Raw genomic sequence first — 14,742 nt, 5'->3', positions numbered from 1 at the left:
GTCGTGTAATGATTGAATATCAAACCAAAGCAGCCTAAATTACATAACATAACAGCAAGTGCAATTTACCAGACCGCGTGGTACCCTAACACCACAGGTTGACACCGCAGGTCGAACTATTCCAGCCTAATGCTAGCGTAACCTTACTATAACCGTGAAACCACACCACCAGCCTTATGACCTACCCGAGCGGTAATAATTGCAAAACGCTATTGTCCTGCGAGATGACCTCACCTGGGCAAACCTGCCAGCCAGACCCTGACCCAAAGGAAGATCAGGACCCGCTAATCGGCCAGCACCCTGTTGCCCGGTCAAGACACATGCGCCGCAGGAGGTCACCTCGGCTCCTCCAATACTCAATGGGGCTGGAGCTCTCTCGCAACGAAGTCTGATAACCCAGGGGCCGTAACCCCACCCCCTGACGCTCATCAAAAGTCCATCACTAAAAGAACTAGCAAGAGATCTCCGCCGGGTCCATCGTAAGTGCTGTCAATTCAACGTGTAACAATGAAAGTGCTGGCTGTGTGTGGAAGGTAGAATTCTGCAGTGATCCCGAACCTTCCAACGACCGACTTAGTGGAAGTGCCCATTCGACTTAATGAAGTTAAACAGGCACTATCATAGTCTATCATACCCTGTGTACAATCCCCCATTAGTTCCCCTATGCAACTAAAATAAAAAATAAGCTATAACACGCATTTGTGTTTATATACTACACTTGTACTGAGCCTGTGTTAATATCGTAGTCACCCCACACCCTCGAGACCGCTACCAAACCCTGCTTGTCTTTACATTCTCTGATGTCTTCTGCCCATATGTCATATCCTCTACGGTGAGTTTGATATCATTACAGTCGTACCTTCTTAACCAACCAATGGCTCATGGTCGTTTCCTTCATAAACCAACAAATGGCTCCCTGATCATTGCCTTCATAAGCCAAAAATGGCTCATGGTCGTGCCATCATAAACAACAAATGGCTCCTTGGTCTTGCGTTCGCAAGCCATAAATAACTCCTTGTCGTGCCTTCCTTGTTTTAAATAGCTCCTTGGTCGTGCCTTCACGGAACCACAAATGGCTCCTTGGTTGTGCCTTATAACCAAGAAATGGCTCCTTCAGGTGAACCTTCATAAACCAATATGGCTCCCTTTGTGGTGCCTTTATAAACCAACCAATAGGTTTGCCAATTAAATCGATTCATGACCAACACACCCAAAACCATAGTCTTGCCTTCCTGAAATAAGAAATGGCTCCTACTTTGTCGTGCCTTTATAAACAAACAAATGGCTCCTTAGTGGTACTAACCATGAACCTACCAAATGGACACAGTGATACCTTCATGACCAACTTACATAGCTCCTTAGTATTGCCTTCATAAGCCAACAATGACTCCTTTGTCGTGCCTTTATAAACCAACCAATGGTTCACTGGTAGTGCCTTGCATGACCTACACCCAAGCTCTGGTAGTACGCTATAAGTAACAAATGGTTCGCTGGTTTATTGCCTTCATGACCAACACATGGCTCATGAATTCTTGCCTTCATAAACCAAGCAAATAGCTCCTTGGTTTATTGCTTTCCATAACCAACAAATGGCTCCTTGGTCGTGCCTTTAAACCAACAAATGGTTCATGGTGCGGCGCCTTCATAAACAACAAATGGCTCCTTGGTAGTGCCTTCATATCAACAAATGGCTCCTTGGTCGTTACCTCTATAAACCAACAATGAAACCGCTGTTATGCCTTCACCAACCAACAAATGGCTCCTTGGTCGTGCCTTCATAACCAACAAATGGCTCCTTAATTACGTTGCCTTCACCAACCAACGCAGCTACTTGGTAGATGCGTTCCTCGCCTTCTTACACTTAATGGTCGTGCCTTCGCCCAACCAACATGGCTCCGCCAGTGGATGCGTTCATAACCAACACATGGCTCATGGTGGGTCGTTGCCTCTATAAACCAACTAATAAACCATGGTTATGCCTTCACCAACCAACAAATGGCTCATGGTCGTTGCCTTCGCAACCAACCGTAAACCAGCGGTCGTTTCATAACCAACACATGGCTACTTGGTCGTGCGTTCACCCAACCAACACACTGGCTCCTTGGTCGTGCCTTCATAACCAACACGCAGCCATGGTGGGTGCCTTCATAACCAACGCTGAAACCAGCGGTCGTGCGTTCATAACCCAGCACATGGCTCAGCGGTCATTGCGTTCGCCAAACAGCAAATGAAAAGCCTTGGTTTGCCGTAAACCAACCAATGGCTCCATGGTGGTGCCTTCATAAACCACAAATGGCTCATGGTCGCACCTTCACCAACCAACAAAATGGCTCTGGTCGTGCCTTCGCCAAACTAACAAAGTAAAACCATGGTCGTGCCTTAGCGGCAACAAATGGCTCCTTAGTGGGTGCGCTTCTGCCAACATATGAAATAAGCAGTGGAAATGCGTTTCATAAACCAACAAATGGCTAGCAGTTTGCGCCTTCGTAAACAACCAACGGCTCCATAATTGGTGCCTTTACTCGCTTTCTAAATAGCTGCCCAGTGCACCTTCACAACCAACAAATGGCTCGCCCAGTGGGTACCTTGACTAAACTAACAAATGGCCCATTTGGTGGGTGCCTTCATAACCAACAAATGGCTCCTTGTTCTGGCAGCCGCCAAACAGAGCCAAACCGCTGGCCGTGCCTTTATAAACCAACTAATGGTTCCTTGGTGGTGCCTTCGCAATACTTTGTAGCTCTTTGGTCTTGCCTTCATAAGCCAACAGCCAAACCGCTTTACAATGCGTGCAGTATAAGCCAACCCAATATGGTTTCCCTTAGTCGTGCCTTCATGACCAACGCATCTGGTCTTGCTTCATAAACCAACAAATGGCTCCTTGGTGGAGTGCTTTCACCAACCAACAAATAAACCAGCAATTAGTGCGCTTTAAAACCAACAAATGGTTCGCGGTGGCGCCTTCGCCATCAACAAATGAAACACCGGTGATACCTTCACCCAACCGTAAATGGCTCCTTGGTTTGTGCCCTTCAAAAGCCAACAAATGGCTCTGGTCGTTCCTTCGTAAACCAACAAATGTCCTTGGTCGTGACTTTATAAACCTACAAATGGCTCTTGGTCTTAATGTTTATAAATATAAATGGCTCCTTGGTCATTGCGTAATAAACTAACAAAATGGCTAGCTGTCGTGCCTTGGGAGCCTAAAGGAAACAAAAGCAGTCGTGCCGCCCAACCCAACAAATGGCACGATGCTCATGCCTTCTGTAACCCATGGCTCCTTGGTCGTGCCTTCATAAACCCTCAAATGGCTCCTTGAGTGCGTTGCCTTCACTAACCAACAAATGAGACCTCGGTCGTGCCTCCGCCAACCTTAATGGCTCCTTGTTGGTGCCTCCGCAACCAACAAATGGCTCCTTGGTCATTCCTTCATAACCAATATTTGTCTCGCTTAGTGCGTTACTTCATAAACCAAAAATGAAGCTCGCCCAGTGGGTGCGTTCGCAAACCAACAAATGGCTCGCTTAGTTTGTTAACCATAACAAAATGGTTTCATGGTCGTGCCTTCGCCAAACCAACAAAGGCAAGCTCCTGTTCGTGCCTTCATAAACCTACAAATGAAACCATGGTTGTGCCTTTATAATCTGACAAATGGTTCGCGAATTAGCGCAGCGTAAGCCAACAAATGAAACCGCTTGTTAGTGCCTTCATATCCAACAATGAAAACCGCTTGGTCATTGCCTTCTGTAACAAATGGCTCCGCCCAGTCGTGCCTTCTGGCCAACAAATGGCTCCTTCCGTTAGGTGCCTTCTCGCAACCAACAAATGATGAAGCCAGCAGTGGGTACGCTAAGGCAACAAATGAAAACTCGCTGTCGAGGCAGCCATAACCAACAAATGAAACCACCGGTCGTGCAGCCATAACCAACACGTGGCTGTAATTGGGTGCCTTCACTTACAAAACGCCCAAGCTCTCGCCCAGTCGTGCGTTTTATAAACCAACAAATGGCTCTTTGGTTGTGCCTTCATAAACCAACAAACCATGGTCACTCCTTCATAAACAAACAAATGAAAAGCTAGCAGTCGCGCAGTAAACCAACCAATAGCTCCTTGGTGGTGCTCCATAAACCTACAAATGGCTCATGGTCGTGCCTTCACCAACAACAAATAGCTCCTTAATTAGTGCCTTCACCAACCAACAAATGACTCCTTGGTCATGCGCCCATAAGCAACAAATGGCTCCTTGGTCGTGCCCGCAAGCCAACAAATAGCTCCTTGGTAGTGCCTTCCAGAAACCAACAAATGGCTTCTTGTGAGTGCCTTCGTAAATAACAAATAGCTCGCAGTCGTTCCTTCGCAAACCAACAAGTAAACCGCTTGGTTGACTTTATAAACCAACAAATAGCTCATGGTCGTGCCTTCATAAACAATCAAATGAAAGCCCTTGGTCGTGTCTTTATAAACCAACAAATGGCTCCATGATCGTTGCCTTCACTTAAACCAGCAAATGAAACCATGGTAGTGCCTTCCTAAACCAACAAATGGCTCCTTGGTGGGTATATAAACCAACAGTTGGCTCCTTTGTCGTGACTATAAACCAAAAAATGGCTCACTTGGTGGAGCCTTCGCAAGCCAACAACTGGCTCGCTTGGTCGCCAGCCGCAAGCCAACAAATGAAGCTGCTTGTTGGGTGCCTTCACCAACCATCACATGGCTCGCCCAATTCATTGCCTTCATAAACTAAATAAGAAACCATGGTGGTAGCTATAAACCAATAAAACGACAACTTCGTGCCTTTATAAACCAACAAATGGCTCCTTGGTCGTGCTTTCTTAAACCAACAAATGGCTCCTTGGTCGTGCCTTTATAAACCAACAAATGGCTCCTTGGTCGTGCTTTCTTAAACCAACAAATGGCTCCTTGGTTGTGCCTTCATAAACTGTCAAATGGCACCTTGGTCGTGCCTTCATAAACCAACAAATGACTCCTTGGTCGTGCCTTCATAAACCAACAAATGGCTCCTTGGTCTTGCCTTCATAAAACCAACAGTTATTCCTGTCGTGACTTTATAAACCAACAAATGGCTCCTTGGTCGTGCTTTTATAAACCAACAAATGGCTCCTTGGTCGTGCCTTCATAAACCAACAAATGGCTCCTTGGTCGTGCCTTCATAAACCAACAAATGGCTCCTTGGTCGTGCCTTCATAAACCAACAAATGGCTCCTTGGTCGTGCCTTCATAAACCAACAATTGGCTCCTTGGTCGTGCCTTCATAAACCAACAAATGGCTCCCTTGGTCGTGCCTTCATAAACCAACAGTTGGCTCCTTGGTCGTGCCTTCATAAACCAACAAATGGCTTCTTGGTCGTGCCTTCATAAACCAACAAATGGCTCCTTGGTCGTGCCTTCATAAACCAACAGTTGGCTCCTTGGTCGTCCCTTCATAAACCAACAAATGGCTTCTTGGTCGTGCCTTCATTGTAACGGGCGAGTTTTCTCTTTTCAATAATTTACCATTCAGCTACTCTTTTCTGTTAGTATTCTATTTACTCAAATACTTATTCGTTCTGTGTAGCCTTCTTCCAATGAGTACCCTGTTTTATATACTTATTCTTCTTCCATTCTTTACATATATATTTATTCTTATATATTCTTATATGTTCTTTATCACTATATTCCTTATATTCTTATATACAGTATTCTTATATAAGTAATTCTCTTCTCAGCTCCGTATGTTCTTTATCTTAATCTTTCATGATCTATATATTTAATAATTTCTATGCTGTGTCATTAGTTCCACAATGTACATACATGTCTTATCTTTCTTTTCTTATATTTTCCAAGACTTTCATTTCGTTCATATCTATTATATTCTCAGTTTCAATGTTCTTACCTTTCGGAAGTATACTGTTTTATCTCTATTCTTATACATGGGTTAGTCTGGGGAACCATGTTACTCTTAGTACAACTCTTTTTATACTTACATAGGGTAGCTGCCACCACCCAGACTTTTCATTTTATAACAGAACTCATGGAAGGGTTTTGGGTAGTGTGGTAGATGTATAGGCACGTGAGTAAGTATTATTTTCTGGGAACCAATGTTTAGAAGGAGTAGAGTGGTGATACTCAGATTACTAATTCAATATTTATTAACACAGTGAGTGGAGAAGATGCATCTTAAATTCACTCAGGCTAAAAGAACCGCAAGTAACTTATTAAGTCATCAAACACTTCAAGAACTTATTACCTCATTAAATACCTCCAAATACTTATTACCTCATTAGACAATTGTGGTATTATTCCTCTGACAAATGAGATTCAGTAATTATACACAAGATATCACTGTTATGGGATAGTTATGGGTGTGGTTATGGGGGTAGTTATGGGTGTACAGTAGTTAGTAAAATACAGGTGTTAAATAAAACAATTGTTGACTTTATTACATTATTAATAAATGTTTGTACAAATGTTATACACGACTAATAATTGTTTGTTACTACGAGCTGTTGTGAGTTTAGGGGAAACACCAGTAGCAAAATATATCCTTAAAAGTATTAAAAAGAGTTTTAAGTGACGGCAGTTATAGTGACACTATAGTGTATCATGGTGATTAGTGACACTATAGTGTGTCGTGGTGGTTATAGACACTATAGTGTGTCATGGTGGTTATAGTGTGTCGTGGTGGTTATAGACACTATAGTGTGTCATGGTGGTTATAGTGACACTATAGTGTGTCGAGGTGGTTATAGTGACACTATAGTGTGTTATGGTGGTTATAGTGACACTATAGTGTGTCGTGGTGGTTATAGTGACACTATAGTGTGTTATGGTGGTTAGGTTAGGTTAGGTTAGGGAGGGTTGGGTGATTTTCTATGTTTTTTTTACACAGAAAAGGGGGTAGGTTAAGTTAGGTGACACAGGGATGGTGGTGAGATGATGGTGACATGATGGTGACACAGGGGTGATGGTGACATAAGTGATGGTGACACAAGTGATGGTACCATAAGTGATGGTGACGAGTGATGGTGACATAAGTGATGGTGACAAGTGATGGTGACACAGAGGTGATGGTGACATAAGTGATGGTGACACAAGTGATGGTAACATAAGTGATGGTGACATGATGGTGACATAAGTGATGGTGACATGATGATGGTGATGGTGACATGATGGTGATGGTACAGTGAACTACATGGTCAACACAACACCACAGTCAACCACAGTCACCTCCCTGATGTTACTGTGGTTGACTGCTGCCTTCACCACCTCCAGCCCGCTCTCCACCTTACCAAACACCGCAGAGTAACAACCAGAGGGGCGGTGGTCCCTAGTGAAGATGATGAACTGTGCACTCTGGGCATCATCAACATAATAGCACCCCACATCCCCCGCACTCCCTGACCCGCGGTAATCACCCTGGAGGTCAGGCAGTAGTGAGGCTCCTCCCTCCCCATCATTATACTGGTAGTCTCCACCCAGCAAACGCTCCCACTTACCACCCTTGTCATACACCTTCAGTAAGTTTGTGTTGGCGTAGGTGTGGCCCCGCTGGCCCGTACACAACAACGTAAATTGCCTGCCGGCCGGAGTGTTGGGGCTGAGCCGGATGTGGACCCGGCCTCTTGTTGACCCGGCCCAGCCCAGGTCAAGAAATACCAGGGTGGAGGAACAGTCCAGGGTGCCCACAACGTCAGTGAACTGCACACACAAAAATAATGATCTTATAAATGTAAAATTGAACATATTAACATCAAGTTATTTAAATGAATCATGAGTTCATTATTATTGTCATATAATAAAAATTGGTAATAATTAAAGAGTGTGAAATAAAGTAACCTGGATGGTGTGGGCGTGGAGGGGCGCGGGCTGGCTCTGGAGTGTGTGCAGGTAGAGCCGTCCATCCTGTGTAGTTATCCTGGAGGAGCGGAGGCCGTGTTGGTCTTGGTGGACAGTATACACCCGGCCAGCCTCCAGCACCTGCCTCATCCTGCCCAGATCATCAACCTGTGGACAATACCACGGCCATTATCCTTACCTAGTAATAATTACTGGTTGAATAATAATAATAATAATAATGACGACGACGACGACGATGATGATGATGATGATGATGATGATAAAATAATAAAAATAAAAATAATAATAATAATAATAATAATAATAATAATAATAATAATAATAATTTTAATAATAATAACAATAATAATAATAATAATAATTATAATAATAATAATGATAATAATAATATTAATAACAATAATAATGATGATGACGATAATGATGATAACAATAACAATAACAATGTTAATGATAATGATAATGATAATGATAATAATAATAATAATAATAATAATAATAATAATAATAATAATAAAAATAATAATAATATAATAATAATAATAATAACAATAATAACAATAATAATAATAATAACAATATAAATAATAATAATAATAATAATAAAAATAATAATAATAATAATAATAACAATAATAATAATTACAATAATAATAATAATAATAATAATAATAATAATAATAATAATAATAATAATAATAATAATAATACAGGTAATAATAATAATAATAATAATAACAATAGGGAGGTTGGGTTCAGGAAGTCTGAGAAAATGGCAGGCGCCTTAAGCCAGGGAAAACGCCTTCCTTCCTCGGGATAACTCACCAGTTATCCACATGTTTTGCGGGCGTGGAGCATAATATGAATCATCAGGTTTCAAACAGACCAACAGACATTGTGACCATGACACTAGAAACTATAAAATAGCCTTTTATTTCCAAAGGGAAACTGTTGATTATCATTAACAATTTTTAAAATAAAAGTAACTATGTCCCCTTCATCATGGATGAAACCTCAGACATTAACAGAAGAGAATAAGTAACAACGTGTTTAAGACAAATGTATAGAGGCACGACCAAGGAGCCATTTGTTGGTTTATGAAGGCACGACCAAGGAGCCATTTGTTGGTTTATGAAGGCACGACCAAGGAGCCATTTGTTGGTTCATGAAGGCACGACCAAGGAGCCAACTGTTGGTTTATGAAGGCACGACCAAGAAGCCATTTGTTGGTTTATGAAGGCACGACCAAAGAGCCAACTGTTGGTTTATGAAGGCACGACCAAGGAGCCATTTGTTGGTTTATGAAGGCACGACCAAGGAGCCATTTGTTGGTTTATGAACCCACGACCAAGGAGCCATTTGTTGGTTTATGAAGGCACGACCAAGGAGCCATGTGATGGTTATGATGTAACGACCACGGTCGTACACGTCAGTTAATGCCAAAATCAAATGATTCATATTACGCTCAATAGCCCACAAAACATGTACCTCTGCTTTTATTTTGAGTCCTCCATCTGAGGAGTCCGTTTTCTCATCACTTCAAGACGCCTCAGTCCTCCGTTATCCCATTTTCTCTGACTTACTGAAACCAACCTCTCTATAAAATGAATTTGAATGTGAGAGAGAACACCCTGGTTTTGAGTCAGCTTAGATATGTCTGTTTACAGTTGAAACATTCAAGATCCATTGTGAGTGATGTTGAACGCTTCAACTGTCCTTATTGTTAATAAGACGTGTCAAGGAAGTGAGTGTTGAGTCTGCCAGGACAAACGATACCCATCGGTTTCGTTCCCTAAGAATACCCATGAGTTTCTGATCGCTACTGAAGTTATGTTATCTTGTCGCCCCGACATCCGAGAATCTGATGTTTGTAGTTTAGTTAGTGTCAGTTGTCTATTTAAGAAAGTCATTAATTTCCTGAATTATTCTGTCAACCGGTATAATCTCCAAGATCTAACGTCTCCCTGTGAATAGGTCCTTGTTCGCCTCAGGCCTGAGCTCGCAGAATTGATGTTATCAACGTGTATATTCCACCTTTTCCTGGCAAGCTCAACCTCTGATTAGATTATATGAATAGACATAGGAAATTACCCTGATCAGGAACACCGGAGTTCATAATTAAGTATACGGTGATCCAAAATGGTAGAGAAGGTATGTTGTTGGTAAGATCGACCTTTCTGGCATGAATATGGAGGCCCAAGCTGCCCCGCGGGTGCACGTATATACCTCTACACGAGGGAGAATCACGCATTCGTGACTCTTCCTCAACGTATATCCAGGTATGTTCACGTGTGTTCCCCACCGCCTATTAATTCAGTTTAACTTAGTCAATATTGTGAATATCAGTGCTCATGTGTTAACATAGTGAATTCTGTGCCAATTAAGTCGAGTAACGTAGAGATTTAGATATCGTCTGAACCGTTGCCAGGCAACCGTTGCATAGTTTAAGTTAGACCTTTACGCATTCGTGACTCTTCCTCAACGTATCTCCAGGCCAGTGTGTTGAGCTGAATACTCATCGGCTACCGTGGGTCGGTAGCCGAGTTGGACGATGCCGTTAATTCGACAGGATTAAACTAAGAAGTCCTTTTCCTGCAACTTAGGCGGCAGCTCCCTTGGCGTGTGTCGGTCTACAACCGACCCCTTGACAGCGATCTTCATTTGTTATGGAGACACTTGGGATATATACCCTGAGGCACTCCTCACAGTTACACGGCCTTAAGTATTATTGTATCTTGATTGAGGGATTAACTAACAGATGGAAATCCCAGGTTAAGCAGTGAAACCATAAATGTTGATATTACCAGGAAATATGTTATGTGAGTTGAGTACATGAACTGAAGGAAAAGTATCATGTTCATGACGATAGAACGTGAGGTTTTAATTTGATTTGGGATAATGTCAAGTGTGTCATATTATCCACTTGCAGTAACAATGGAATAATATATTGATTGTTAAATGTTGTAACCAAGAATTGAAGATGTAATTTGTTACTTGTAAAAGTAAGACCTGAGGGTCCAGTGATAACTTGTGTATAATTACTGAATCTCATTTGTCAGAGGAATAATACCACAATTGTCTAATGAGGTAATAAGTATTTGAAGGTATTTAATGAGGTAATAAGTTCTTGAAGTGTTTGATGACTTAATAAGTTACTTGCGGTTCTTTTAGCCTGAGTGAATTTAAGATGCATCTTCTCCACTCACTGTGTTAATAAATATTGAATTAGTAATCTGAGTATCACCACTCTACTCCTTCTAAACATTGGTTCCCAGAAAATAATACTTACTCACGTGCCTATACATCTACCACACTACCCAAAACCCTTCCATGAGTTCTGTTATATAATGAAAAGTCTGGGTGGTGGCAGCTACCCTATGTAAGTATAAAAAGAGTTGTACTAAGAGTAACATGGTTCCCCAGACTAACCCATGTATAAGAATAGAAATAAAACAGTATACTTCCGAAAGGTAAGAGCATTGAAACTGAGAATATAATAGATATGAACGAAATGAAAGTCTTGGAAAATATAAGAAAAGAAAGATAAGACATGTATGTACAATGTGGAACTAATGACACAGCATAGAAATCATTAAATATATAGATCATGAAAGATTAAGATAAAGAACATACGGAACTGAGAAGAGAATTACTTATATAAGAATATATAAGAATATAAGGAATATAGTGATAAAGAACATATAAGAATATAAGTAAGAATATATAAGAATAAATATATATGTAAAGAATGGCGGAAGAATAAGTATAAAAAACAGGGTACTCATTGGAAGAAGGCTACACAGAACGAATAAGTATTTGAGTAAATAGAATACTAACAGAAAAGAGTAGCTGGATGGTAAATTATTGAAAAGAGAAAACTCGCCCGTTACAAAGAAGGCACGACCAAGAAGCCATTTGTTGGTTAATGAAGGCACGACCAAGGAGCCAACTGTTGGTTTATGAAGGCACGACCAAGGAGCTATTTGTTGGTTTATGAAGGCACGACCAAGGAGCCATTTGTTGGTTTATGAAGCCACGACCAAGGAGCCATTTGTTGGTTTATGAAGGCACGACCAAGGAGCCATGTGATGGTTATGAAGGCACGACCAAGAAGCCATTTGTTGGTTTATGAAGGCGCGACCAAGGAGCCAGTTGTTGGTTTATGAAGGCACGACCAAGGAGCCATTTTTTGGTTTATGAAGTCACGACAAAGGAGCCAACTGTTGGTTTATGAAGGCACGACCAAGAGCCATTTGTTGGTTTAGGGAAGGCACTACCAAGGAGCCATTTGTTGGTTTATGAAGGCACGATCAAGGAGCCATTTGTTGGTTTATAAAGACACGACCAAGGAATTTGATGGTTTATGAAGGCACGACCAAGACCATTTGTTGGTTTATAAGTCACAACCAAGGCCATTTGTTGGTTTATGAACGACCAAGCCATTGTTGTTGGTTTACGAAGGCACCAGAAGCCATTTGTTGGTTTCTGAAGGCACGGCCATTTGTTGGTTTATGAAGGCACGAAAGGAGCCATTTGTTGTTGGTTTAGGAAGGCACTACCAAGGAGCCATTTGTTGGTTTATGAAGGCACGATCAAGGAGCCATTTGTTGGTTTATAAAGACACGACCAAGGAGCCATTTGTAGGTTTATGAAAGCACCACCAAGGAGCCATTGGTTGGTTTACTAAGGCGCGACCAAGAAGCCATTTGTTTGTTTATGAAGGAGTGACCAAGGAGCCATTTGTTGGTTTATGAAGGCACAACCAAAGAGCCATTTGTTGGTTTATAAACGCACGACCAAGGAGCCATGTTTTGGTTATGAAGGCACGACCAAGTAGCCATGTGTTGGTTATGAAGGCACGACCAAGGAGCCATTTGTTGGTTATGAAGGCTCGACAAAGGAGCCATTTGTTGCCTATGAAGGCACGACCAAGGAGCCATTTGTTGGTTATGAAGGCACGACCAAGGAGCCATTTGTTGGCTATGAAGGCACGACCAAGGAGCCATTTGTTGGATATGAAGGCACTACCAAGGAGCCATTTGTTGGTTTACAAAGGCGCGACCAAGGAACCATTTGTCAGATTATAAAGGCACAACCAAGGAGCCATTTGTAGGTTTATGAAGGCACGACCAGGGAGCTATTTGTTGGTTTATGAAGGCACGACCAAGGAACCATTTCTTGGTTATGAAAGCACAACCAAGGAGCCATTTGTTGGTTTATGAACGCACGACCAAGGAGCCATTTGTTGGTTTATGAAGTAACGACCAAGGAGACAAATATTGGTTATGAAGGAATGACCAAGGAGCCATTTGTTGGTTATGGAGGCACGAACAAGGAGCCATTAGTTGGTTATGGAGGCACGACCGAGGAACCATTTGTTGGTTATGAAGGCACGACCAAGGAGCCATTTGAGGGTTTATGAAGGCACGACCAAGGAGCCATGTGTTGGTTATGAAGGCATGAGCACGGTGCCATTTGTTGGTTATGAAGGCACGATCAAGGAGCCTTTTGTGGGGTTCTGAAGGCACGACAAAGGAGCCATTTGTTGGTTTATTAAGGCACGACCAAGGAGCCATTTGTTGGTTTATAAAGACACGACCAAGGAGCCATTTGTAGGTTTATGAAGTCACGACCAAGGAGCCATTTGTTGGTTTACGAAGGAACGACCAAGGAGCCATTTGTTGGCTTTGAAGGCACAACCAAGGAGCCATTTGTTGGTTATGAAGGTACGACCAAGGAGCCATTTGTTGGATATGAAGGCGCGACCAAGGAACCATTTGTTGGTTTTTAAAGGCACGACCAAGGAGCCATTTGTTGGTTATGAAAGCACGACCAAGGAGCCATTTGTTGGTTTATGAAGGCAAGACCAAGGAGCCATGTGTTGGTCATGAAGGCACGACCAAGGAACCATTGGTTGGTTTATAATGGCACGACAAAGGAGCCATTGTTGGTTTATGAAGGCAAGACCAAAGAGCCATGTGTTGGTCATGAAGGCACGACCAAGGAACCATTAGTTGGTTTATAAAGGCACGACAAAGGAGCCATTCTTAGTTTATGAAGGCCAGAACAAGGAGCCATTTGTTGGTTATGAAGGCACGACCAAGGAGCCATTTGTTAGTTTATCAAGGCACGACCAAGGAGCCATTTGTTGGTTATGAAGGTGCGACCAAGTAGCCATTTGTAGGTTTATAAAGGCACCACCATGGAGCCGTTGGTTGGTTTACGGGCGCAACCAAGAAGCCATTTGTTGGTTTATGAACGCACGACCAAGGAGCCATATGTTGGTTATGAAGGCACGACCAAGGAGCCATTTGTTAGTTTATGAAGGCACGACCAAGGAGCCATTTGTTGGTTATGAAGGTGCGACCAAGGAGCCATTTGTAGGTTTATGAAGGCACCACCATGGAGCCATTGGTTGGTTTACGAAGGCGCAACCAAGAAGCCATTTGTTGGTTTATGAACGCACGACCAAGGAGCCATGTGTTGGTTATGAACGCACGACCAAGGAGCCATGTGTTGGTTATGAAGCACGACCAAGGAGCCATGTGTTGGTTATGAAGGCACGACCAGGCCATGTGTTGGTTATGAATGCACGACCAAGTAGCCATGTGTTGGTTATGAAGGCACGACCAAGGGCCATTTGTGCGGTTATAGAAGGCACGACCAAGGCCATTTTATTTGGTTATGAAGGCATAACAAGGAGCCGTGGATTGGTTTATAGAGCGCGACCAAGGAGCCATGTTGGTTATGAGCGTGACCCAGGAGCCATGTGTTGGTTATAGAGGCTGTTGAGCCATATTGGTTATGAACGCACGACCAGAAGTAGCCATGTGTTGGTTATGAAGGCACGACCAAGGGAGCATTTGTTGAGCAATACGTAACTGG

General features: G+C 42.5%; 1 protein-coding gene across 1 annotated transcript; it reads right to left on the bottom strand.

Moving 5' to 3' along the window:
* Nucleotides 1-7,131: 7,131 nt before the first annotated feature.
* LOC121856746 (tripartite motif-containing protein 59-like) lies at nt 7,132-8,004 on the bottom strand (the record flags this gene model as incomplete). Its single annotated transcript, XM_042352437.1, is given in 2 exon segments — nt 7,132-7,698; nt 7,837-8,004. Coding segments are annotated over 2 exon segments (678 nt in total), but the record flags the coding sequence as incomplete, so codon positions are not given.
* Nucleotides 8,005-14,742: the final 6,738 nt, after the last annotated feature.

Source organism: Homarus americanus, unplaced genomic scaffold (genome assembly GCF_018991925.1).
Source record: "Homarus americanus isolate GMGI-L3 unplaced genomic scaffold, GMGI_Hamer_2.0 scaffold42991, whole genome shotgun sequence".
Lineage (NCBI taxonomy): Eukaryota > Metazoa > Arthropoda > Malacostraca > Decapoda > Nephropidae > Homarus > Homarus americanus.
This window is presented reverse-complemented; position numbering and strand designations above follow the sequence as displayed.